Source organism: Neovison vison, chromosome 12 (genome assembly GCF_020171115.1).
Source record: "Neovison vison isolate M4711 chromosome 12, ASM_NN_V1, whole genome shotgun sequence".
NCBI lineage: Eukaryota > Metazoa > Chordata > Mammalia > Carnivora > Mustelidae > Neogale > Neogale vison.
Window position 1 is genome coordinate 100110137 of NC_058102.1, and position 27208 is coordinate 100137344.

Consider the following 27208-nt stretch of genomic DNA (forward strand, 5'->3'; position numbering starts at 1 on the left):
CCCTGTAGAGGCCAATAAAGTGCCCCGGTTGTGATAAACAGTAATGTCTCCAAACATTGCTAAAATGTCCCCTGGGGGTCAGAGTTGTTCCTGGGTGAGAACCACTGCCATATAGTATAAACTGTATTTAGAGAAGATGGGTTTGGGGGGGAAGATTCAAGATTGGCACATGATTAAAATTCCTATCAGAGAGGGCACGGCTTGCATGGAGCACTGGGTGTGGTGAAAAAATAATGAATAATGTTTTTCTGAAAATAAATAAATTGGGAAAAAAAATTCCTATCAGGTCTTTGAGAATATTATCTAGATCAGAGCTGTCCAAAAGAAATACAATGCAAACCACATATGTAATTTAAAATTTTCTGGTAGCCACATTAAAAAGTAAAAGTAAACAAGTAAAATTAATTTTAATATTGCATTTTATTGGGGTGCCTGGGTGACTCAATCGATTAAGCATCTGCCTTTGGCTCAGGTTATGATCCCAGGGTCCTGGGATCAAGCCCCTTGGGCTCCCTGCTCAGTGGGGAGCCTGCTTCCCTCCTCCCTCTGCCTGCTGCTCTCTGCTCGTTCTCTCTCAAATAAATAAAAATTAAAATAATAATAATACATTTTATTTAACCCAGTATATTCAAAATATTATTTCAACATGTAATCAGCATGAAATTAATGAGATATTTTACATGTTTTTAGTCATTTTTTTGTACTGCATCTTTGAAATCCAGTGTGCATTTTCATTTTTAGTGCATCTCAGTTCAGACTAGCTCCATTTATTTTTTTATTTTTAGAAGATTTTATTTATTTATTTGACAGACAGAGATCACAGGTAGACAGGCAGGCAAAGAGAGGGACGCAGGCTCCCCACTGAGCAGAGAGCCCAACACGGGGCGCAATCCCAGGACCCTGAGATCATGACCTGAGCCAAAGGCAGAGGCCCAACCCACTGAGCCACCCAGGTGCCCCTAGACTAGCCCCATTTAAAGTGCTCTGTAGCCATGTGTGGCTAGTAGCTTTCATATTGGGTAGAGCAGATCGCAAACATCTTGGTCTATAGGGTGCACATAATTACCACATAATACTTCTCACCCATTTATGCCAAGAAGCTGCCCTGATGCATTTACTTGAGCAAATTAGATGCTAAACCATAGTTACTATACAGATCTTCTCCCAAGGCATATAAACTGCCTTCTTGATTCAGTATGACTTATATTCTTCAGTTTCCATTTTGAATGGTAATCAGCTCTCTGTTATCTTGGAGATGGCTAATATCTACATATTCCTTGAAAATTATCATTATTTACCCTACAGGCAGAATGAGTGTTCCTGACTGGCTCTTTGCCAAAACCTTAGTCATAGGTAAGATGAAAGAACAAGGGAAGACCCATTAAGGGTATTAACAAATGGGAGAATTAGATTTTTAAATGGGCAATAATTCAAAGAGGAAATCCTTTTGAGAACCCCTCCACCCACTTTAGTTCAATAGAATAATCTATCTAATAAGGTCAAAATTTTTATCACTTAATGATTTTAGATATTTGAATTGAGAAATTGCTTTCAGAGGGATAGTTTACTAAGCACACATTTCAAGACTGATCTAGAATTGTTAAAGGTTAAAGGTTAATTTTTTTTAATTTTTAAAATAATTTTAAGGATTTTATAATTTATTTATTTATTTATTACCAAGGGATTTTATTATTTTTTCTTCGTGTAATCTCTACACCCAACATGGAACCTGAACCTATAACCCAGAGATCAACAATCACACACTCCACCAGCTGAGCCAGTCAAGCTCCCCCTTAAGGGTTAAATTTTAATAAATGAGAAAGAATGTAAGGAACAATAAAAATAATAGTCAGATCAACATTCACTTTAATAAAAAGCTTTAGTATACTTTTATTCTTCCCTTCCTACTCTAGCCATATAAAAATTGTATTAGAAATTATAAGGAGAGGGGCATATGGGTGGTTCCAAGGATTTGAGCTTCTTCTGATTTTGACTCAGGTCATGATCTAGTAGTCATGGGATCGAGCCCTGAGTTGAGCTCTGTGCACGGAATCGGCTTGAGATTCTCTCTCCAACTTCCCCTCCCTCTGCTTGCTCACTTTCTCTCTCTCTTTCTTTCAAAATAAATAAAATCTTTAAAAAAAAAAAAGAGAGAGAGAGAGAAAGAAGTTATAGGGAGAGATGACTGAAGCCAAGACCAGGCCAGTGCTCTGCTTCTTAAAATTTTGCCCATTTGCCTCCTCCTCAGAAGCTCACTACCTAATTTAGTCAGGGATTCTTAACTTTTATGGTGTCACAACCGCCCCTTCTTGGTAGTTTGATGAAGCCTGTGAACCCCTTTTCAGAATATTGTTTTTATTTTTATTTATTTTTCAGAATATTATTTTTTTAAATTAATAAAGTAAAATACATAGAATTACAAAAGAAACCAATTATTTTGAAATACAATTACCAAAAATATTTTTAATATTTGATAATGTAGGGGGCCTACGCGGCTCAGTCCCTTAAGTACCTGACTTCGGCTCAGGTCATGATTTTGGGATCCTGAGATTGAGTCCCGTGTTGGGCTCCCTACTCGGTGTGGAGTCTGCTTGTCCCTCTCCCTCTGCCCCTCCCCTTGCTCATGTGTGCACGTACTTGTGCATGCACACTCTCTGTCCAATAAATAAAACCTTTTTAAAAAATTTGATAATGGGCGCCTGGGTGGCTCAGTGGGTTAAGCCGCTGCCTTCGGCTCAGGTCATGATCTCAGGGTCCTAGGATCGAGTCCCGCATCGGGCTCTCTGCTCAGCAGGGAGCCTGCTTCCTCCTCTCTCTCTCTGCCTGCCTCTCTGCCTACTTGAAATCTCTCTCTGTCAAATAAATAAATAAAATATTAAAAAAAAATTTGATAATGTCGGGTGGCTCAGTGGCTTAAAGCCTCTGCCTTCGGCTCGGGTCATGATCTCAGGGTCTTGGGATCGAGCCCCGCATCAGGCTCTGCTCAGCAGGGAGCCTGCTTCCCCCTCTCTCTGCCTGCCTCTCTGCCTAGTTGTGATCTCTGTCTGTCAAATAGATAAATAGATAAATAAAATCTTTTAAAAAATTGATAATGTCATATGTGTGGTATTTAATTGATGCATTAGATAACAAGAGTTCTAGTGGTAGGTCTTGTGATTCCCATAGTTTCAAAGTAGCAGTGAGTATAAAGGACATTTTGATATATGTGATAAGAAGATATGTGTGATGTCTATTCGAGTTAGGAATGTTAAATTTCAGAGTTCGGTGAAAATAAAGATGTAATTTTTTTCCTATCCATGATCACGGTTATCAAGCCCTCTGAGATGCCAGTGGATGGGAAATCCCTTTGGCCACCTTCAGTTCTTTTCAGATCCCAGCTTTTGACTGGGAAAAATTAAATAACTCAAGGAGAGAACAGGGCTGCATGGAAGGGAGTGTGGGCTGGGTGTGCAGCGGAGAGGAACCAGAGCTAGAGGCTAGATAAGACAATCGGGACTGTGTAGCAAAATTGTAACAGAAGGGGGGTTGCTTTTTTTTAAAAAAATCGTTTTTAAGGTTTATTTATTTGAGAGAGAGAGCACGAGCAGAGAGGGAGGGAGAAACTCAAAGCAGACTCCACTACTCATCATGGAGTCTGGCATGAGGCTCTATCTCATGACCCAGAAAAGAGAGCTCGGCCTGAGCCGGCCGAAACCAAGAGTCTGCCACTTAACTGACTGTGCCGCCCCGGCGCCCCTATGTGAACTAAAATATTAAGTGATCCTAACCAGAGTAAAACCTGATGAAGGTTTCAAGTCTTTTCTCTCAGCTCAGTTTTACACAGACTTTATTTTTGATAATAGAAAAGGACTTTTACTTAAAGGTCATTCTTCTAGATTCCAGAACATTGTGCAAAATTTTTCAAGCTACCTATATGAAACTTCCTTGAAGTACTTATAAACATCTTTTTGGAAAAGATTGTTAGAACATTACCAGTGTTTTGAAATTCTGTACCTCTGCCTGATCCACTGCTCTTCTCCTAAAATGTTGGTTTTTCTTTGTTGTAGACTAGATTCTGCTCATTTCCTTTTACCAAATACCAGGCAAGCTCAGAACCTCAAGAGTGACTTATTTAACCGACAGATATCATACCCCTGGTTAAAAGACTGTTCTCTTCCTTTTTTCACCCTTAGCCCCAGCCATTTTTCCTTAGGCAGAAATCTGTGAAGGAAACCGTTGATGCCTGTGGTTAACCAACAATAGAGAAAACTAAAGTTCTTGGATAAATTCCCCCATACTTCATCAGTTTTATCCTGGATCCATCAGAAATCACTCCAAGGCAGTGTTTTTGACAGTTTTACTTTTTGGTTCTTCATCCTCTTAATTGAAAATTCACTTTTCCCTACAGGCCTGGAGTCCTAGCCTGGGAGGATTTTACACCTTAAGCTAGCTTTAGTGCTGATAGGGCTCTGAGCAAATTTGGGGACAGTATCTACTTCCAGGTAAGATAAAGGAACTTAAACTGAAGTTCAGTGTCACTTTCTTGACTGGATAGGAGCCGAGATGGGTGGGGCTAGCTCCTGTGTATTTGGTTTGCAGTCAAGAAGCACTGTGGAAAAAAAGAGCTAAAGGTATAGCATTTGCTGGGAAATGGGTATGTATCTCATGAGGAAAGTAAAAGGAGGGGACTAACCAGTCATCATTTTTAGAAACAAAAAGACAAACAAACATGTTTCAGAGGCTCGCTGGTGAGGGAGCTCAGGGAAGCTGCAGCATCCAAGCTGTTCCTGTGTTGCAGGCATGTTTTAACGAAGGAACCAGGCCAGCCAGCCTCAAAGGGAATTCTGAGGGTATCATTCTTTTGAATTACTGCTGTTCATCTGTTCTCTTCACCTCCCCCGCTTTAAAGAAGGGGTGGGAACATGAATTACTATCCAGTAACCCTGTCTTATATGTCGTAACTGAGGCTGACCTAGCCTCACCTTTTCATTTTCCTTTCACCCAAACCCCTAAATAAATAAAGCCTCTACACCATCTCCTTTTCCCTTCCCTCATCCTGCCTACAGGGTCCTCCCTACCCTAAAAAAAATTTTTTTGCTTGCATTTTTATTCTGTCATTCTATAGCCAGCAGCATTGCACTGGCCCCTTTATGGCTGCCGGAGCCCAGGCGGGCTGCCCGATGAAGGGAGACAGCATTTGGCCGATGGGGCTGGTGTGTGCCATTACTGCTGGCCATTGGGCCTCTGTCCTCTACGGCTCCATCCTGGCTCATTAAAACCCTGAGCCAAATAGCTGGGCAGGCGCCTGCTGCAGCACTGTGGGGGCCAGGAAGTTAAATGGTTCTCCTAATCCTGCATAATTTATCTCCCTGTTAGCCCCCTCATAAATAGTCCAGTTCAGCCCCACTGTGGAGAGCTTCATTCTGAATTTCCTATTTTTGTGATGACCAATGAGTGTCCAGCTTTTCCCTTCTTCCCTCTTTATTATTATTATTAAAAATTATTTCCCCCTTGTTCGCCACGAGCCTTGCCTAAATGTTTTTTTCATTTGGAGCCTCCTGCCTGGACCCAGTTCACCAGCAATCTGTCCACTTCTCTCATTTGGACCTGATACTGCAGAGCAGTTGGTGCTGCGGCCCTCCTCTTCTCCTCTCCGCATAGCTTTCTAGTGCCTCTTTTCCCCCTTCCCCATTTTCTCCTTTAATCCCTCTCCTCTCCTTTTCCGTCACTTCCAATTTTTTCTCCTTCCCATTCCCCTTTCAGCCCCTCTGTCCAGGGACCATCCTTATTGCAGGATGTTTGGTAGGACATTTTAAAAGGGCACTGAATCGCTTTTCTTTTCTTTTTTTTTTTTTTCACATCTCTGTTTCTGTTTCGTTTCAGAGATTTACAAACGAGGACCACCTGGCAGTTCATAAACACAAGCATGAGATGACATTGAAATTTGGCCCAGCCCGAACTGACTCAGTCATCATTGCAGGTACTTGCTGCCCCCGAAGCCACGTGCCTTGATATCACCAGACAGTTAAGATTAATACCAGGGACCAGATGTACTGGGAGCTCTACTCCCCTTTTTCCATTAAGAGCCCTTATGTGATCTGCATTTAATCAGGAAAAAGGAACACTAAATGCTCCCAAGTTTCTATTGTGCCCTCCATTCTGTTTTAAATACAAGATTGGGTTCTGCGGTTTTTGAGGGTAGGTGTGTTGAGGTTTTGTCTTGGCTTTTTTCAGCCTATTCCCTCCTTGCCTTCTTTTTATTAAGACTTTGGAAGATTTACAGACAAAAGATGCCTTTGACATTTCTCCCTACCCACAGTGAAGGGGTGAACAAAAGAAAGCAAGAAAGCCGACTTAGCCTGGCTGCTTCTCTTCCACTGGGTGTCAGTTTCCCCCAAGTAGGCAGATCGTCAGTTCGTAAATTCAGCTTAGCTTGTGAACCCAGACAGCCCTGAGGGCACATTTCCAAAGCTCAAACAAGACATTTAGTCAATGGGACTTTTCTAAGCCAATCTGGGTGACCTGGAATCTCTTGCTGGTTGTTTTAGATAGTGTCTTGCTTACGTATGCCATGCTCTAGGGAGCATTCTCAGAAACTGCTCGCAAATCGTGCAGCAGTTCTACTGTGACATTTTCAGCTAGACAGACATACAAAACAAAGTGGGCCTTTTCTTTCAATACTGTGAGAGGTTCTAATTTAGCCTGAGTTAAGCAGGCTTACTGCAATATTAGCCAGTAGGGGATTTAGTTGATAGTTATTACATAACTCAGATAAGACACGATTTTTCTAAATATTGCTAACCAAATGCAACCCAAGATATAGTGAAGGAAAGAGAGAACCTCATTCTCCTTGTTTTTATATGTGAAGAAAGGAACTTGCCCTTACACATCTCCTAATCCTTATTAATTCAGCAAATACTTATGAATAGCTACTGTATGCACCAGCCACTTTGCTAGGAATTTGTAGATTATAATTCCTGGAAAAGGACATGATGAGTTGGGGACATTGTCATTGATGATCCTTAAGAAAACCTGGAGGAAATCTTAGGGAAGAGTGGATATAGTATAAAAATATATGTAGGTGGGCACCTGGGTGGCTCAGTTGGTTAAGCAACTGCCTTCAGCTCAGTTCACGATCCTGGAGGCCCGGGATCGAGTCCCTCATCGGGCTCCCAGCTCCATGGGGAGTCTGCTTCTCCCTCTGACCTTCTCCCCTCTCATGGTCTCGCTCACTGTCTCTCTCTCTCTCAAATAAATAAATAAAATCTTTAAAATATATGTATATGTAGGTAACACATACTTAAATTTATTAAGTCAAGGCACACATACATGAAAAAAATTTTAGAGTTTGCAGTCGAGTACAAGTGATAATTCAAATAGTATAAATACTAAGAGAATGAATATTAAGTGGGATTAATCAGAGAAAGTTTATGAAAGAGGTACATTTGAGACAAGATTATCAGTTTGGAAAGATTATTTCTTTTTTTTTTAAGATTTTATTTATTTATTTGACAGAGAGAGAGAGAGAGAGAGAAAGAGATCACAAGTAGGCAGAGAAGCAGGCAGAGAGAGAGAGTGGGAAGCAGGCTCCCCGCTGAGCAGAGAGCTGGATGCGGGGCTCTGTCCCAGGAACCTGAGATCATGACCTGAGCCGAAGGCAGAGACCCAACCCACTGAGCCACACAGGCGCCCCTGGAAAGATTATTTCAAAGGTGGGAAATTCTATGCCAAGTCTATAGGAGTGATGAGAGAAATCAATACAGGATAGTCCCAAGGAGAGAAAGTGTTTTCCTATTACTCTTCGCATTCTGTTCTGGAGTGCTCATCCCATTGCACATGACTCGTTATCCTGTTGAGGAGGATAATTCTCATTTCTCTAAATTGAGACTTTGTGTCCGACATGTATTTCAATCTCTTATTGAACACTTACTTGGCTGTCTTTCTGTCCTTCAGATCTTCATGTCCCGCCACACCCCATTTCTGAACTTCTCTCCTTGTCTCCTAGACCTTCTCCTTCTCCTTGTTATTCAGTGATATCAGTAGTCTCAAAATTTTGAGTTGTTAAAAAATTAAAAAAATCTTGAGTTGTTTTATTCTTTCTTCACATTCTCTCTGTTCTGTTCCTCCCACTACTCTCATTATGCTTGGGTTTCTCCAAAGCTGGTCCCCTTGACCAGTCTCTAGTTCTCCTCTTGCATTCTCTTGAAAACCCAGTCTTGGGACACCTGGGTGGCTCAGTTGGTTAAGCATCTGCTTTTGGCTCCAGTCATGCTCCCAGAATCCTAGGATTGAGTCCCACGTCAGGCTCTCTGCTCAGCAGACAGCCTGCTTCTCCCTCTCCACCCCCAGCCCCCTGCTCATGCTCTCTGTCTTACTCTCTCTCCCAAATAAATAAATAAAATCTTTTTAAAAAGAAAGAAAAAAAAGTCAGTCTTCCTTAAATTCTTCTGCTTGCTCAAAATATGTGGGTACCTGGCTCTCTGGCTCAGTTGGGGGAACATGAGACTCTTGATCTCAGGGTCCTGAGTTCAAACCCCATCTTGGGGATACAATTATCACTTAAAAAAAAAACCACACAATAAAACCCCTAAAAACCTTCTCCCTCTAAATAAAATGCTCTTAGGTGGGGAAAAAAAAAAAAGGAAGAAGAATCTCAAGCTATAAGAGACTCTTAATTGAAGGAAACAAACTGAGGGTTGCTGGAGGGAAGGTGGATAGGGATTGGATAACTGGGTGATGGGCATTAAGGAGGGCAAATGATGTAATGAGCACTGGGTGGTATATACAACTGATGAATCACTGAACTCTACCTCCGAAACTAATAATACACTGTATATTAATTAATTAAATCTTTAAAAAAATCTGTCCTAGTCTTCCTATTTTCTTTTACTCTCAAGGCTATACTTGGACTCTTGGGCTTTCTGTAATCTAGCCTGATGATACCTACCCCACTCTGTATACAACTTATATACCTGGCTTTTCTTTTTTTTTTTTTTTTTTTGCATTTGAAGTTGACTCCACACCGAACTTGGGGCCTGGGCTCATGACCTTAAATTTTTTTTTTTTTTATGAATTTATTTATTTATTTGACAGAGAGAGATCACAAGTAGACAGAAAGGCAGGCAGAGAGTGAGAGAGAGGGGAGCAGTCTCCCTGCTGAGCAGAGAGCCCGACGCGGGACTCGATCCCAGGACCCTGAGATCATGACCTGAGCCGAAGGCAGCAGCTTAACCCACTGAGCCACCCAGGCACCCCATGGGCTCATGACCTTAGATCAAGAGTCACAGGCTCTACTGACAGCCAGTCTTTACCCTAGACGTACCTTTTTCTCCTCACCTATATGTGGTCTATGTGGTCCCATACCCTGTCTCTCCCCGTGCCTTTACCTGCCTTACTCCTCTTACCCTCCAAATCTTCTCTTCTTTCTCCTGGTGAAAACCATTCTTGAAGGCACAGCTCAAGTCCCACCTCTTGAAACCTCCTAACTCTTCTGTCATTAATTTGTCTTTATTTAATTACTACAACAAATTTATTCCCTACTGCACATGGTGCCTAGTTTTGTGTATACTATGATGCTGTCTATGTATATTGGTTTATTTCCTCGACTAGAAAACATTTCTCTGTTCCCTAGGGCAAGAGCCATGTCTTATATTTGGCAAAACTCCTATACTCGTAACCATCTTCTCCCCCAAATTTACTCACAAGTGTATATGCATATAGCTTCAAAACATGTAGAAGGCTATTCAGTAAACACTTGTTGATTCCTTTAGAATCATCAGAGCACCCTAAAGGTTGTCTTACGTATTTTCTGGCTGTTTGGTTGTTTGTTCAGGAATGGGAGCAGCTTGTATGAGTCTCAGGTCAGAGAAGCAAAAGGCCCTCTTCTGCCATCGCCATGCCCTTAGCTGGTCTGTCCTGTTTCACTTGACTTGTGATTTTTTGTGTGTGTCCTTACTGAAGTACTTTTGAGCATAAAGGATGATATTACCTCCATTCACCCGGGGATGGAGGGAAAGTGGCTTCATCATTGGCCAACCAAAGCTGCCAGAGGACCTTTTAAAACTATTTTGGGAGGTAGTGGTAACTTTTCCAAACACTCTCATTCAGAAGAGGTTTTGTTTAAATTAAAAAAAAAATTTTTTTGCTGTTTCCATGGAAAATCCCAGTGGACTATTTCCAATTGATCATGCTAAAAGGAACAATTTTATTCCCAGGTCTCACTCCTTAAAATGTCATTTAAACATTGTTCTATTTCTGTCATTCAGTTTAGCGGTTTGGGGTATGTAATGAATCCCTGAGGGGACTAGCATGTCAAAGAAAACCATCATAATAGAAGTTTGGATCAGGGAACAGGATTCAGCTGAACTAAGAGAGAAAAACTAGAAAACCAGAATGGGGAGAGAGGAGCTCAAATCTAAAATTCAGGTTGCTTGTAAAGTTTACACGGGTTGCTGATCACCTTCCTCTTCCCAGGGGCAAAGGCACTGTTGAGGAAAGATTTGTGACACCCCTGAGAGGATATTTCGGCTGGCAAAGCTAAATCCAAATATCCTGGTTTCCGGAATTTGCTCTGAGCCCAGGTTTCTGTGAAATGAGCTCTATTGTTTGTAGTTTCCTTTTCTAGCTCATGATCTTGCTGTCTTGTTCCTCAGCCCCAAGATTTGCCTGGAATGCCTTCAGAAGGTAACAGACCCTTACCTCAGTGACTACTGAAAGACAAGGCACCATTTCTTATTTGGTAGCTTTAGCAAGCAAACTCAACCATCTGATCCTCAGTTTCTTCTCCTCATCAGATTTTAACGTCCATCTGCTTATACCTGCTCACTTCAGACCTAGCAGGGAGTAAGTTTAAAAGAGAAAATGTCACTTAACTGTTCTTTATTTTCAGATCTGGAGGTTTCACAAATTCCACCTGGGTGGGTGGTTTTGTTTTGTTTTGTTTGGTGGGTGAGGGAGGTGAAACCAGCCTCTGGAAGAAAGGGGGTTACAGGGAGAGTCACACAACAAAACATTGTTCTGTCTTCCCTCTGCTGGCCTTGAGGCAGCACAGCACAGACACCCTCTGGTGGCCTAGCGCTGGCCTTCACCCGCTCCAGCTTCGTAAAAGCAAATTTGCCCTAACACAGAGACTCTTTCCAAATAGAAGAATAAAAATGTGTTCTCCGTATACTGTCAAGTTTTAATTTCAGGTCAAAACTAAAATAAAGTTTCCTTTTTTTCTTTTTCATGTCTGCAGATCAAACTCCTACTCCGACTAGATTCCTGAAGAATTGTGAGGAGGTGGGGCTCTTCAATGAATTAGCTAGCTCCTTTGAACATGAATTCAAGAAAGCTGCAGATGAGGAGGAAAAAAAGGCAAGAGGCGGGACTTTTGCTGACAAACTGGCAGTGTTCAGATGGAGGCTATTTTCATTGTGCCCTGGGATAATTTGCTTAGTCGGTTAAAGCACACAATTATGGGCTTCATTCTTTAGAACCAGATGATACCCAGTAATCCAGATCAGCCTTCATGTCTTCAGGGGGTCCAGATGATGGATCAGTACAAGTCTGTCTTTAGTAAAAATTAGGCTTCTTGCCCTTTCAGTGGAGCATTAATTCAGTAATCTCTCTCTCTCTTTTTTAATATCTCCTCTGAAAATGTTAAGGATGTTAAAAGATTATAAATTATTCAGATTCTGTGAGATAATATTTTTTGGGATCAAATCTCTTACTCTTTTCTGAGCTAATCAGTCTTCTTACCTGGACTTTTGACATTCAGCCAGCCAATCAACAAATATTTTTTACATTTTGACACTTCTTTGTTTCAATGTATGTAGCTCTTACTTTCAGGTAGCTTTCTCATAATATTCCAGACATTAAACTTCAAGAAGGGGTTCATAATGCCTTCCAAAGAAGATCAACTAGGATCATGAAAGGATTAGAAATTGTCACTTTGGAAACATATAAAGAAACTGAGGAAGTTTTGCTTGGAAAAGAGAAGTATTAAAGTGAAAAAAAAAATAGTGTTCTTCAAATATGTGAAGAGCTTTCATGTAGAAGAGGGGTTAAACTTACTCTCTCTGGCCCAGGGGTGGAAATAGGACCAGCAGGTAGAAACTATCACAAAGTGTGTACAATTGTATGTAGGCCACTTTAGTATAGGTATTGTAGAGAGGATTAGAATGTTGGAATCCCTTATTCTGAGTTCTTTCCTTCAAAGAGGTAAATCAAGAGAGTTGTGCATTATTATTTTTTTTTCATCCAGCATAAATTGTAATTGTAAGAATGCAAGATAAGGTATCCTTATCACGGACAGTTTCTCTAAGTTCCGTAGCTTCCTTTGAGCTTCTTTTCCTGCTGTCTCCCTCAGACTGAAAGAAAGCAGGGAAATCCACTGGCTTATATTTGTAGTTCCACTTTCAAACGGCTGGTCTAGCCACAGTCTTTTCGTCATTACTTTTCTCCAGAGACTCCAGTCTCTCATCTCTCAATGGCTTCAACCTATGTGGTATAATTTTATTTTATAGCTTCCCTGCCTCATCCCCCAGCCACCATCATTTCTCCTTCTCCAAAGACAAATCAGTCCAGTTGTTTCCACTAGGATGTGAGTGATTTAAAATCAAACTCGTTAGAGGCAAATTCAAGAAAATTAACCTCCCTTTAAAAGTGGGAAGTCTTTTCTACTGCCATTTTAACTCAGTTGACACTCTGGGAGGCCATTCATAGTTGGTCAGGCTTTTTTTACTCATTGAGCATCTTGATATTTCTTCCTGCCTATACAGGGGTAGTCTTTACCTCCCCGTGATGAGAAGAACAGACTCATTAGAAGATTGTGTCTAGGAATGTTGACTGAGTCTAAAATTTCACTGAACCTCAGCTTTTCTGGGAGATGCCTCTAAGGGACTTTAAACCTGTGGTTCTATTTACTTAGAGGCCTCTCTTTCCCACCACCCTCTGACTTCAGGGATCCCAGAGTTAGCTGAATTGGGCCCAACATCTTCACAATGTAGAAAAAATGAGGGCAGAAATGAAAGCATCTTTGCTATTGTTCACCCCTATCAGATTGGAGAGAAGGAATCATTACCACCATCTCTAACATGGTAGACACCAGATTATCTTCAGTGTGCTCAACTACCAAGATTTCTGGGTATTAAGGTAGGAAGGGAAGAGTTAGAAACAAGCTCCTCTTTGACCAAGAAGCCTAAAATATGGGAAGAATAGAACAAAGGATCTACTTTTTCATGAAACTGGACTGTAGTGCCTGCCCTTCTGTTGTGCAATGTCAGGGCCATCCTTTCAGATGGTTTATGGTTCCCTGCAAAGCCATTTACGGCTCCACAGTTTCTGTGAAGTGATTCACCACTGCCAGAAAAGTACTCTCTTTTCTTTTCTGGTTTCCTCCAGTCCTGCTTCTGGGACCAAGGTCTAATGTCTTTAACTAATCAAATGACCAGGCATTCCTTTCCTCATTACCCCAGACCCTAGCTTCCTAACTTCTAGCTTCTAGCACCAGATGCTGGGGTGAAGTCACCATCAAGTATGGGAAGTTCCCCAGAAAAGATCTTTCCTGTCTTGTTTGCAGTACTTCATTAGCTAGTCTGTCTCTGTTTGCTTTTGATACTTGTGTAATCTAGTCTTCTGGTTGGCAGAAGAAATGCTCACAGTTCTCTAGTGGCCAGCAGAGCTGTTTGGAAATTGGCAAGCACTGGAGTCAGGAATCATTATACTTTCCTGAAAAATGATACAATTATGATTTAAATGGCATCTCTTTTTTTCTCCTTTCAGGGTCTTTATAAACATTTATAAGTGTTTTTTCCTTTCAGAATAATTAAGTATTCACCCATGGTGAAGCATGCATTATTTCTATTTTACAGTTAGAGAAACCAAAGTTCTGGAGCTCAGTCATTAAGCATCTCCCTTTGGCTTAGGTAATGATCCCAGGGTGCTGGGATCGAGCCCCACATCGGGCTCCCTGCTCAAGTAGGAAGCCTGCTTCTCCCTCTGACTACCACTCCCCCTGCTTGTGTTCCCTTTCTTGTTGTGTCTCTGTCAAATAAATAAATAAAATCTTAAAAAAAAAAAAAAAGGAAAAGAAAAGAAAAACAGAAGTTCTGAGAAATTGAAATGATCTGGCCAGAGTTATACATAAAACCTAGTTTCCATATTTGTTTGACTTGCAGTTCAGTTCCTTGACCAAAGGCTGAACTTAGAAGTATATTTCCTCGGGGCATTAGACTGCTTCAGTCAGTAGAACATGCAACTTTTGATCTCAGGATTGTGAGTTCAATCCCTACATTGGGTGTGGAGCCTACTTAATAATTTAAAAAAAAAAACAAAAGGAAAAGAGAGTATATTTCCTCATCTTTGAACTGGAAAGATTTTTGATTCAGCCTATAGGGAATCATGGGGTTGAGCTTTGTTTATTTGTCTCTTTAATAGGCTGCTGCTGGGCCCCTTGACATGTCTTTGCCTTCCACACCAGACATCAAAATCAAAGAAGAAGAGCCAGTGGAGGTAGACTCATCCCCACCTGATAGCCCTGCCTCTAGTCCCTGTTCCCCACCACTCAAAGAAAAGGTAAATTCTCTACCAAGGATTATCCCAGGGATGCCTGGGTGGCTCTGTCAGTTGAGCATCCAACTCTTGGTTTTGGTTCAGGTCATGATCTCAGAGTTGTGGGATCAACTCCCGTGTCTGGCTCTGCACTCAGTGGGGAGTCTGCTTCAGATTCTCTCTCCTTCCCCCTTTGTTCCTCCACCTGCTCATTTACATGGGTGTGCTCTCTCTCCAAAATAAAAAAATAATCTTAAAAAAAAAAAAGAATTATTCCAAGTGTTAATTGATAGGTAGATTAAGTTTTGATTCATTACTTGTATAAATAGTATGTGACACAGGATTGATTATATTTAAATAGTGCTCATTATTTAGAAGATTTGTATAAATCACACCTATTCTCTGACCCAGTAGTTCCACTTCTGAGTCTATATGGAAGTGAAATTAGTATATAAAAAGTGTATAAGAATGCTCATAACAGTTATATTCATTATAGTAAAAAAACCGAAGTATTCCAAATGTCCATCAATAAGAGAATGAATAAATAAACAAGCTGTGATATATTTCTAAAATGGAACAGTAGGGGTGCCTGAGTGGCTCAGTCAGTTAAGCATCTGACTCTTGGTTTCGGCTCATCATGATCTCAGGGCATGAAGTCAAGCCCCACATCGGGCTCCATGCCGGTCTTGGAGCCTGCTTAAGATTGTCTCTCTCCATCGCTCTTTGCCCTTTGCCTCCCACAATCCCCCCCCTTCGAAAATAAATAAATGAAATATAATGGATAATACCACATGGCATTAAAAAAGAATGAACTAATGATATACACAGCAGTGTAGGTAAATCCTACAAATGTTATATTGAACAACAAAATTCAGACACAAAACTACACACGTGACTCCATTTACGTCAAGTTCAAGAAGAGGCAAAACTATTTGATGATAGAACTCAAAGTAAATGTTTAACTTTCATGAGGGAAGGTGTGGGTTGGGAAGGGACACCTTCTGGGGTGCTGGAAATGGGTTCTGTCTTGATTTGACATATATGAAATCATTTAGTTAGATGTAGTTAGTCATCTAACTAAATGACTTTAGTTAATCATTTAGATTAATATACTTTATGTATATTGTACTTCTATTATTCTGGGGTTTTTTGGAGGGGGGTTGCTTCTTGTTTTGTTTTGTTTTGTTTTGTTTTAAGAGAGGGAGAGAGAGGAGTGGGGAAGGACAGAAGGAGAGAGAGAATCCCAGGCAGGTTCCATGCCCAGTGTGGAGCCCTGCATGGGGCTCAATCTCACGACCCTGAGATCGTTATCTGACCTGAACTGAAATCAGGAGTTGGCCACCCAACCAACTGCACCACACAGGCACCCCTGTTCTTAAGTTACTAAGTGGGAAAGAAAAATTATGTAATTCGTAAACTGGACATTAAGGGCGCCTGGGTGGCTCAGTGAGTTAAGCCTCTGCCTTTGGCTCCGGTCATGATCCCAGGGTCCAGGGATCGAGCCCACATTGGGCTCTGCTCAGCAGGGAGCCTGCTTCCCCCCACCCCCTGCCTGCCTCTCTGCCTACTTGTGCTCTCTCTCTCTCTCTCTGTCAAGTAAATAAATAATCTTTTTTTAAAAACTGGACATTAAATGATTTTGGAAAAAAATCTTCTTAGAAGGAAGCCTTCTAGTGACTCAAAGAGAAAATCTATTAGAATTCTGAGTATTATTTTTTTAAAGGAAACTTTCTATGAGGTAATGTTTTTTATAAATTTATTGAAATACAGTATACACACAAAACGCATGAATTGTGAGTATATAGCTCACTGAATTTTCATGAAGTTTACAGCCTGTGTAACCAGCACCCAGATATTATCAGAACCTCAGAAGCCCACTCGTGCCTTTTTCCAGTCCCTACTCTCTACCAGGGGTTATTAATTTTAATGTCCACTGTGGTTAGAACATCTGTACCTCCTTTTACCTCCCTCCAAATTTGGTTTGATAACTTCCCCAACCTACCTCCTCCCTAAACATTGCAACTGTCCCTCCCCCCTCCCCTTTTCATTAGCAACCAAGTCCTAAAGGTTGTCTGGAGCTGTGTGAAGGCCAGTGTGGCCACTAGCAACTAAGGTCCCAAACAAATTAACAGTGGGAAGTGGTTTGTTTTATTACAACATGACCATTAAATTCAAACTTCTATAGTCTTTTTCTCCATAGTTTTTTTTAAAGGCTATGTGCAGGGGGCAGGTGCGGGGGCACCTGGCTGGCTCAGTAGAGCGTGCAATTCTTGATCCCAGGGTCATGAGTTCAAGCCCCGCACTGGGCATGGAGGCTACTTAAAAAGGTAGGGGGCATATGTCTGTAGGAGATATTGGGTTGCCTTATCACAGTGTTACACCCTGTCTTTTCTCATTAGAGATTGGAGGATACTCAGGCATCTGATTTGGAACAAGAGTGAAAAATTATTGCAGTCCTTGGAACTTACATAGCACTACAGTGCTTCTATAAAGATTTCAAGTGATTTTTCAACTCTTAATCTCATTTATATAGCATTCATCCCTGAAAGGAATATAGCCAAAGAGCCTTAACTCAGCATTCCTGTTGACTGGGCGAGTGAAGTATGGATCCATGATCATGGTAGAGTGATGGCATGATTTACATGAATCACTGTCATGTTCTTTCCAGTAAATTTGTACTACATTTAACCAGCTACATATTTTCCTGTAAGCAGCCCCTTATAGCATTCTGTGTTCTTTTGGTCTCTTCTCCTCAGGAGGTGGCCCCAAAGCCTGTCGTGATCTCTACCCCAACACCTACCATCGTGCGTCCTGGCTCCTTGCCTCTCCACTTGGGCTATGATCCACTTCACCCAACCCTTCCCTCCCCAACTTCCGTCATCACACAGGCTCCACCATCCAACAGGCAACTGGGGTAAGTAAAGCAGGGAGAAACAGTGAAGCCTGAACCCCTTTTGTACTTGGTAAAAACAAAAACAAAAAACCAAGGACTGTTTTTCAACACTCAAAACGAGTCAGTGAGATTGTCTCTCAAAATAAAATATCCCCCCATAACCAGAAATCTCCTTCACGTTATTAGTAAGCAAGCAGGTATTTATTTGGGGATAATACTGCCTTAATTTAGAGGTTTTTAATACTTCTTTGATCTGAAAGAAGAATCTTTAAAACTTTAGGAAGTTATTCATAGTGGTGGAAGCCACACAGGAAAGTAAATTTAGTTCTTGGCCTCAATCTGTATAAATTTTGGGGGGCATTACTGAATGACAGACAGGCTGAAACCCATTAAGTCATCTTTTTTGAGTCTGGTGTTCCCATTAGTCTGGGGCTCTTGGTCTTTGCTACCCCTGACTTTGTTTGTCTGTCTGTCTGCATTCCTGGCATGGTCCATACATATTTCCTAATGAGATGACTTGAGCTCCTGTCCCCAGGTACCCATGGGTTAAGAGGTTTTTGTCAGGATTTAGCCTCTTAAAGCTTATTGTTCTCTGGACCCACTAGGAAAAATACAAAGTGACATCTTTTGGGGCTAAGATAGAGCAGTACATGCAAATGGCAAGAGAAGCTTACTCATGTTTGGCTATCATATGACGTAATTCAGCTTTGCAAAATGACAACTTTCATCCATGTCCTGGCTAAGGCAAGACAGAATTTATATATGCCAGTGGTAGGGATGTTTTGTTGTTCTGACATCTTAATAGGATTAGCTTCCCACCAGTTTGAGTTCAGTGGTGTTTGCTTAATTTGCAAGGTGTAAAGATCTTACCATTTCTGTCTGTCTGAAAGGTAAGTAGCATTCACTGGTTTATCCACCTTCAGGAGGGTGTCAAGGTTTTATAGTGTTGCCCTGTAGCTTCCATAACTAGAGAAGCTTGGGCAATCTGCTGCAATTACAGGAGGAGGATCTATAGACAAAAGGGTCTGTGTGATGAGCATTTCACTTCATGTTTCCTCAGGTCTCCCACTGGCTCCCTCCCTCTTGTCATGCATCTTGCTAATGGACAGACCATGCCTGTGCTGCCAGGGCCTCCGGTACAGATGCCTTCTGTTATATCGGTGAGCTCTGTAGTTGGGGCAGCCAGCCCTACCGACACACTAATCCCTCCCTTCCACCTGAATGCTCATAAACACACATGAGCCCCAGGGAGACATGGGCTCTGGTCTGTATTAGTTGAGTGTGGCAGCCTGCCTAAACTCTTTGCTAACCTCTGCCAATCCAGCAAGCACTGTGGAACACTAGACAAAGACTCATCTGGACAATTGGCTCCTGGTCTAGGAATTGATCTTGCCAGCCTGCTGATTGGTTGATTTCACTTGGCACTTAGCGCCTCCCACATTACCCACCACTTTCCTCAAGATTCAGCCCCAGCCGTTCCCATAGAAATTGTCACATCACTGAAGGATTAGATTCCCTACCATGTGGTACTCCATGGGGAAAGGTGTTTCCCAGGCTGTCCCTCTATGCCCTATGGACAGGCTGCACAGAACAGGCCCTGACATGCCAGTCTCCAAAGCACTTCATTTTGGAAAGCTGTTGCCCCCGACTAGTATTATATTCCCTTCTGGTTTTTCCTCCTCCTCTTGATCCAGTTGGCCAGACCTGTGTCTATGGTGCCCAACATTCCTGGTATCCCTGGCCCACCAGTTAACAGCAGTGGTTCCATTTCTCCCTCTGGCCACCCTATGCCATCAGAAGCCAAGATGGTGAGTACATCCCAGCTTGGGGCGGTGTTGGCCCTTTTAAAAGAAGTGTTATCAGCTAGGTTTTTCGAGTGAGCCAGGCAGAGAAACCTGGGGCTTGCAAAGCTAAAGATACCCTGTGGTGGGGTCTGGAGAAGAAAAGACCCTGATTCATGACTGTCTCCTCTCTTCCACCTTTAGAGCCTGGTACATAGACCATGGCAGTGAAAAGAAGCAGCACAGATTGTTTGGAGTGGAATGCTTGCTGTTTCAGTTCCAGGGTGACAGATGGAGGGTGGACGAGTGGGCAGGAGAGCTGGCCAAGAGGTGAATAGCTGCGTAACCAGCACCTGGCTGGGTTCCAGAAGAGAGCTTTCATCTGGACTCTATTACTTCAGCAGCCCCCACCCTCCAACTGTGCCCAGGATGGTAGCCAAGGAACAGGGTAGGCATGGTAGGGATCCAGGTGCACATTCTCCCTGTCATTTTCTTTTAATTCCTCTGTTAAGGGCAAATTGGCGTGGAAATTTTAGTGATCTGTAAGGTCAGTAATAAAATCTAAGCCCACTTTTCTCACCCTTGATAGAATCTCACCCTTGGCAAGCTGTTTTTTATTGTTGTTCCCTACAGAGACTAAAAGCCACCCTGACCCACCAGGTCTCCTCAATCAACGGTGGGTGTGGAATGGTGGTAGGTACTGCCAGCACCATGGTGACAGCCCGCCCTGAGCAGAGCCAGATCCTCATCCAGCACCCGGATGCCCCGTCCCCTGCCCAGCCACAGGTCAGTTGGGCCCTTGGACGTGGGAACCCACTGTGTCACCATTACTTCATGGCACGTCTGTTTTGCGAGGAGCAAAAAAATTATAGAAGAGCTGGTTTCAGTCTTTGGGGCATCTTCTTGCGCTTCGGTTCTTGTTAACAGTTTGACAGTAGCAAGACACACCAGGCTTTACCCACTCTTCTGTTGTATTTACATCAGACAGGCCGGAGAAGGCAGAGCTGGCACAGAGGAGGTCTCAGTTTTTGGTCTTTGTTTTTTTTCTATATGTGAATGACGTATCTGCAGAACCCTCTGAAGTATGACAGAACCTGACTCAAACCACTTTTTGCACCAAAGGAGGCTCCCCTAGTCACTTTCCCATGAGTTAAGTCTTACAAAAAATAAACAAAGCAAAACAAAGACAAAAACAAAAACCAAAAAACTTAACTGATTAAGTTTTGTGGCCAAAATTGGGTAATAACAATATATGAGTAAAACGTGATGTCACGGTACTAAGATGGCTCAGTAAACAGACATAATAAAACACATTTTCCTTATCAGTTTAGTCCCTTTCTATCACAGAGCAATGAAAGGAGTGGTGCCATTTATATGCCATGTTCTTTTCCCAGGGAAGCCTCAGTTTTAATAAGTTTCTTTGACAACTGAATAGGCCTTAGTTTTTGTAGTATCTGCGCTGGACAGGTGACAACAACCTGAGATGGGTTTCTAGAATGACATCTTTGTCCAGCCCCTTTTTCTGATGTCACCACCTGCTTCGTCAGTTACCACCACATGTCCTAACATTTAATGTCCATATGCCACCTTAAAGCTTGGCCAACAGCAAAAGCCTTCATTTGAGTTTTCTTATTGGAAACCAAGCTTGCCCTCCCTCCCGTAACCCCTTCCAATGCCAGTCCCTGGAGATGGTGAAGCCACAGCCACCTTGCCTGAGTTGTGCTGCTGTCCCTCGTAAGAAAATGATGGGAGGGAAAAAAAACAGACTTTCTTTTTAATTACTGCTGATTCCTTTCTTTCTCATTCTTCCCTTCTTTCTCTTGTTCTTTTACCTCTCTTCCCTGCATGAGAGAATAGGAACCTACCGTTTCCTTTCTCCATCCTCCTAAAGCACCAGTCTTTCATGTGCTCCGTTGAGCTCAGGACGAAGAGAAAATTGAAAATCTCAAGAGAATTAGTATAAACTTCCCATATTACAGTGCGAAGCAGTGACCCAAGGCCTCCAGCTCATTAAATTGAGTTTTAAATTTCTTTGCCATTTTTTCTTTGGGGAGAGATAATATTAGTGTAAATAAATAAAATTATTTCTTGATTATCTGTATTAATGGGGAACATGAATTAGTAGGGCCTGAAGTGGAATAAGATTCTGTTTTTTATAAGCTCACGCTTAGTCTCATGCAACTGATGTGAGCTCTGTCCTTTGGGAACTACTAATACAGATGTGCTCTAATAGCAGCAGATCCAGGAAGAATTTATTTTTGGCATTGTTTTACATTATACAGTTTCTTTTATACAGATGGCTGACCTTCCTACATTTTAATTTTGCCAGTTATTAGAAAGTTGGTCTATCTTTTCTGAACACATACCAGCTAATAGAAAGGGAAGACGATCCAGAAGTACTTTAGTGACAGAGGACATCAGCTTAAAGTTTCAAGACAAAAGGCAGTCCTAGATCTCCAGTATGTAAAGGGATTCAAAATAGGTTTTTGTTTAAGAACAAACAGAACAAACAAGGGGTGAGGGTGGTTGCTGAGGATGATTAATAACTGACTGTAAATAAGAACATACTAATTCATATCTCTCCATGATAGCTAGTATCTCACCCATAGTAAAGTCTTTTCTCCTCTTCTGAAACTTGTTGTTTGTATATATTGCTTGTCCAAATCAGTGATTCTCAAGTATCTTTATTCCAGTCTCCCTAAAAATTCCCCAGGCACCCACCCCTCATTATAGTTTCCCCACCTATAAGATTCCCTGTTGTTATGAAACAAAAAGTGATACTCGCCTCATCTTATCTGTCTCAGAAATAGTCAGTTTTCACCTGAGCTGTGGTCTAAGTATGGGGCTGAGAAGTCTGGAAGGAAATGGGGAGGCAGAGAGAAGAGAAACTCAGGGACATGGTGATGAGACTTGCTGTGGTTACGGAGACTGGTACGTCCCTCTGCCAGATCTCTACCTGACATCAGGTTGAATTTGGAAAGGGTTTACATTCCCTTCAAGTAACTCCTCTTCCTGGGCCCCAGGTCTCACCAGCCCAGCCCACTCCCAGCACGGGAGGGCGGCGGCGACGCACAGTGGATGAAGATCCTGATGAAAGGCGGCAGCGGTTCCTGGAGCGCAACCGGGCTGCAGCCTCCCGCTGCCGTCAAAAGCGGAAGCTCTGGGTGTCCTCCCTTGAGAAGAAGGCGGAGGAGCTCACTTCTCAGAACATTCAGCTGAGTGTGAGTGGGTCCTGGGTGATTATTGGGATTGAGGAATCTGGGAAGTGAGATGGAATCAGAAAAAAGTGAAACAGTATAAAAGAAGACGATGATTCTTTAAATTAGGACAGTTCCAGAAGCTGTGCCGGGAAGAATGCTGAAAAGAGACTCTTACCAGTCAAAATTGAAATCTCTTCCCCAGGGGTTGGAAAAGACTCGCCATTTATTCCTAAATCTTTGCTAGAGTCTGAATCACCCACAGACCCATTTAGATGGAGGCAATGGGTACTCTTTTGGGTATCAGTCAAATCCAGCTGGGGTCATGAAGCACCCAAAGGAAAATGTATTTGCCCCAGATAATGCGGCTTAATGAAAGAAGGGAAACCACACAAGCACAAATAGAAGAATTATAATCCAGATATTTTCTTGAATATTATTTCTCCTTCTTTTGATTACTTACTAAGATTTCATTGCAAAGGTGTATGAATATATTTATGTATATAACATATGTATACCTACATGCACACACAAGTGTATAGAACAAAACCAAAGTTCCTCTTCAGTATGCCTTTCCCAGTCTGATTTTTTTCCTGATGAGTTTGGTGTGTACCTACCAGACATAATATGTATTTCTAACTATTTTTTTCACTTACACTTTTTGTGGGATAGTCAGGGAGGGACTGTGTATTTGTTCTAACATGTAACTGGGTTGATAATATCTCTGGAGACCTGGCCATGTGTCTAGAGGATCTTCATTTATTTAATAGCTCTATGGTAGTATGTTCTGTAGCATGGTTATATTATAAGGTACGGATATTTACAATGTTTCTAATTTTTTGCCAGAACAGGAATGCTATAGTTAACATTGTGTGCACTTGAGTAGGTAGTTTTGTTAAACAGATTCCTGGAAGTAGGCTTTCTTAGAGGACATATGCATTATTAATTCTGGTATGATTATGTTTATCCTAAGTAGGAATAATGTGTCCATTATAAGTCCCCACTTTTCATTATAAGCAGCTCCTGTCACTTGAACTCATGACTGGTCCTGAGCTGTCTGAAGCCTTACGGGATGAGGAGTCTCCCAGATTCAGGGGAAAAAATCCAGACAGCATTCTGTCCTCACCGTGGGGACAGCCATGGGGGTACAACACGAGTAGGTAGTTAGTAGTAGGTAGAGCGTGCATTTTCTTGATTTGTTTTCTTCCCTCCCTCTTCAGAATGAAGTCACGTTGCTACGGAATGAGGTGGCTCAGTTGAAACAGCTACTGTTAGCTCACAAAGACTGCCCGGTTACTGCACTACAGAAAAAGACCCAAGGCTATTTAGGTAAGTGGCTCACAACCTAAGCAAGGTTAGTCAGTCAATAAACTGCATATACCCAGTGTCTCAACTATTTATAGTTTGATAATACCATTCTGAATGTTCTGGAGGGATCCACACTGATGGGTGAGCAGCCTTTCTGGACCAGCCAGTCCTAAAAAATAATTTTGTTTCCAGAACCATATAGAGTTATCCTAATTATCTATCATAGTTCGAGATAAAGGATGGCAATATTTATCAGGTGCCTGTGTTGTGTTAGGCACTCTACCATCTGCTCAGTTCTCTCATGAAATAGATATCGCCTCCATTTATACACAAGCAAACCACAGAATAGTCATGTACCTGAAGTTACACAGTTGGTGAAATAACAGAGCCAAGATTTCCATCTAGGTCTTTCTTATTCCAAAGACACTATCTTGGCCTCAAGAGAGTATAAACAACAGATGATACATTGGCATTTGTTAAGCCTTGTGCTCTGGGGGTATATTTTATCTTTCCAGTGATGGACCAATGGTAGTTTTAGTTTGTAACCTATGTGCACACATAAAATAGTGCTAGAAAGAGATGGTCATAGAGTCATGCTCGGGACAGGCACAGTCCTGAAATCAAAATTACTATGAGTAATTTGCTTGTGGACAGTGAACGCTAATAATTCATTTTCCTGTACAAATTTAATAAATTCATAGAGATTTTGGCTATCAAATTTTGATGTATTGAATTATTTTTCCACTAGCTGTCTTTATCATTTCAGAGATGCGTTCCCATAGAAAAAGAGTAACCACATCACTCATTTTAAACATCTCTATTTAAATTTTAATTTTAATATGTACTTCAGGATACATTCATTCATTAAGCAGATACCGATTGAGCCTCTTCTGTGCCAGGCACTGTTTTATATGCTGAGGATATAATAGGAAACCAAATAGATTTGATTAAAATCCCTGCCCTTGAGGGGCTTATATTTTAGTAGGTGAGACGGACAATAAGCAAGATAAATAGGTACAATATATGGTCTATTAGATAAGAGTAAACGCTTGGAAGAAAAAAACAGGAAAGAGGAATATGAAATGTCGGCAACAGGGTTGAAATTCTAGATAAGGTAGCTTTTGAATAAAGACTTTAAGGAAGGGAGGGAGCTGGCTGTGCATTTATATGGGTGAAAACGTACTGCTAAAGGGCACAAGAGCAAATGCAGAGGCCCAAAGTGGGAGTGCATGTGGCACCTTCCAGGAACATCAAGGGGGCCAGTGTGGCTGGATTGGAGAAAACCGGGGATGAAGAGTAGTTGGAGATGAAGTAGGGGAGCTAACGGGAACATTTTCATATAGGGCCTCATTGGTCCTTGTGAGGACCTTGGCTTTTACTCGATGTAGGGGGTTGGGGGAGAACCATTTGAGGGTTTTTAGAATAGAAGTGACATGACTGGTCTGACTTAGGTTTGAACAAAACCACTCTGTTAGTGCAGAGCTGCCCAGGCAGGAGCAGGCAGTCTGTGTAAGAGTCTGTGGCAGTCACACGAGCAAGTGGTGGTGGAGCTTTGGGCCAGGAGGGTGGTAGAGAAAGTGCTGAGAAGGGACTGAATTCAGGGTGTATTTTGAAGTTAGAGTGACGGGGCCTGATGACGGGCCAGACGGAGTAGAATAGACAAGAAAAGAATCAAAAGCTGCACCCAAGTTTTTGGCCTGAGCAACTGCAGGAGTGGAGTTGCCATTTGTGGAAGTAGAGGAAAGTGTAGAGGCAAGTGGATGAGGAGGTGTAGCTGCAGCCCAGAGTTGGACAAGCTGGGCTTGCAGGTGTGCGTGTCAAGTGGAGGCTGGTTGTGTGGTCCTGCGGTTCAGAGGCTAGGCTGCAGGTACGGCTTTGGGGGTCAGCAGCATGTAGTTCGTTTTTAAAGCTACAAAACCAGATTGAAAGAGCACAGCCAGAAAGAGAGAGGTAGTTGCAGGATCAAGCTCTGGGGTACTCCAACATTTAGAGGTCAGAGAAAGGAGAAGAAACCTACAAATGAGGCAGAAGGAGCCTCCCAGAAGGCAGGAGGAAGATAAGGTGAGTCGTGAGTGGCATTCTGGAAACCAGGAAAAGGAGATGTTTCCAGAAGTTTAGTGATCAGCATTTCAGATCCTTTTGATGGGGTAAAGAAGGCAAGGACTGAGTATTCATCAGTATGAAGTCTGTCTACAGTAAGTTCGCTGCCCAGTCCCTTCAAGAACTTTTGAGGGGCAGGCAATCCATTAAAGTACTTGTTTGTTACAGCAAAGATATATCTGGTTCCTGCTTTGTGGTGTAGACACTGTGGTAGGTATTTGACGCAGGCCAGTGACACACTGTACCTCTGAGAGGCTCAGAGTTCTGAGGAGATGCTCGTGTCAGCCTGTGAATAAGGTAAGCACAGCTAGCCGAGTCAGCGAGCCCCTGGAGTGGGAGCTTCCTGAGGACAGGGCTCCTGTTTCAGTCAGCACATACTGCAGTGCTGGCACATGCAAGATGCTCAGTCAGACAACGAATAAATGAGTGCACTCTGAAAGCACCGGCCACAAGATAGCGAATGTCATGAGCGCAACAAAGAAGGCTTCACAGAGAAGGTTATTTATATCTGAATCCTGAAAGGAGACCCAGACATTCACCGGGAGAGAATCAAAAATACAACCATTGGTCGTTGGCCCTTATTTATTCCACACATCTCTGTTGAAGCAGCTGTGGAGGCTGTGATGTTTCATAAAATCTGACTGCAGGGCCACATGGAATTGCCTCTGCATGCAGCTCAGATATTTGTGGTCGTGAGTAAGATGTTATCATGACTTTAGGTGAAGTGGCATAGCCCGTAATAAATGTTTTCAGTCATTAATGCCTAGCTGATTGACAGGAGGATCCAGCAGGTGTGTTTGTAGTTTGTCGTAGTAACTGGACTTGGCCAAGGACTGGTGGGTCATTCATAACCTCACCTGAGTGTAGCTTGATATTTATCAGGCTTACCTGTGGGGCAAGTGCATGCTAAAGGAACATAAAAAAATAATGGAGGGGCGTCTGGGTGGCTCAGTGTGTTAAGCCTCTGCCTTTGGCTCAGGTCATGATCCCAGGGTCCTGGAATCAAGCCCCGCATCAGGCTCCCTGCTTGGTATAGGGAGCTTGCTTCCCCCTCTCTCTGCCTGCCTCTGCCTACTTGTGCTTTCTCTCTCTGTCAAATAAGTAAATAAAATCTTTTTTAAAAAAAGGGAATGAGGGGCGCCTGGGTGGCTCAGTGGTTTAAGCCTCTGCCTTCAGCTCAGGTCATGATCTCAGGGTCCTGGGATCGAGCCCCATATTGGGCTTTCTGCTCAGCAGGAAGCCTGCTTCCCCCTCCCTCTCTGCCTGCCTCTCTGCCTACTTGTGATCTCTCTCTGTCTATCAAATAAATAAATAAAAATCTTTAAAAAAAAAAAAAAAGGGAATGATTAAATTCTTGTGGAAATTAATTAGAGAGGATAGCTAAAAAAGGGGGGGAAAAGAGATCTATTTTAAATCAC

At 42.2% G+C, this 27208-nt stretch overlaps 1 protein-coding gene across 7 annotated transcripts in view; it reads left to right on the forward strand.

Moving 5' to 3' along the window:
• The window catches only part of LOC122891894 (cyclic AMP-dependent transcription factor ATF-7), a 94318-nt gene that overhangs the window by 55584 nt on the left and 11526 nt on the right, over positions 1 to 27208 (forward strand). For 5 of the 7 annotated variants that reach the window (XM_044227918.1, XM_044227919.1, XM_044227921.1 and 2 more), the window contains exons 3-11: positions 5863 to 5959; positions 11216 to 11334; positions 14398 to 14535; positions 17268 to 17425; positions 18465 to 18564; positions 19099 to 19212; positions 19819 to 19971; positions 22209 to 22406; positions 23603 to 23711. In XM_044227918.1, coding sequence (XP_044083853.1) covers positions 5863 to 5959; positions 11216 to 11334; positions 14398 to 14535; positions 17268 to 17425; positions 18465 to 18564; positions 19099 to 19212; positions 19819 to 19971; positions 22209 to 22406; positions 23603 to 23711 — 1186 coding nt within the window. Of the gene's footprint in view, positions 1 to 5862; positions 5960 to 11215; positions 11425 to 14397; positions 14536 to 17267; positions 17426 to 18464; positions 18565 to 19098; positions 19213 to 19818; positions 19972 to 22208; positions 22407 to 23602; positions 23712 to 27208 lie in introns of those variants that run through there. The other 2 variants (XM_044227923.1, XM_044227924.1) reach the window with 2 other exon arrangements.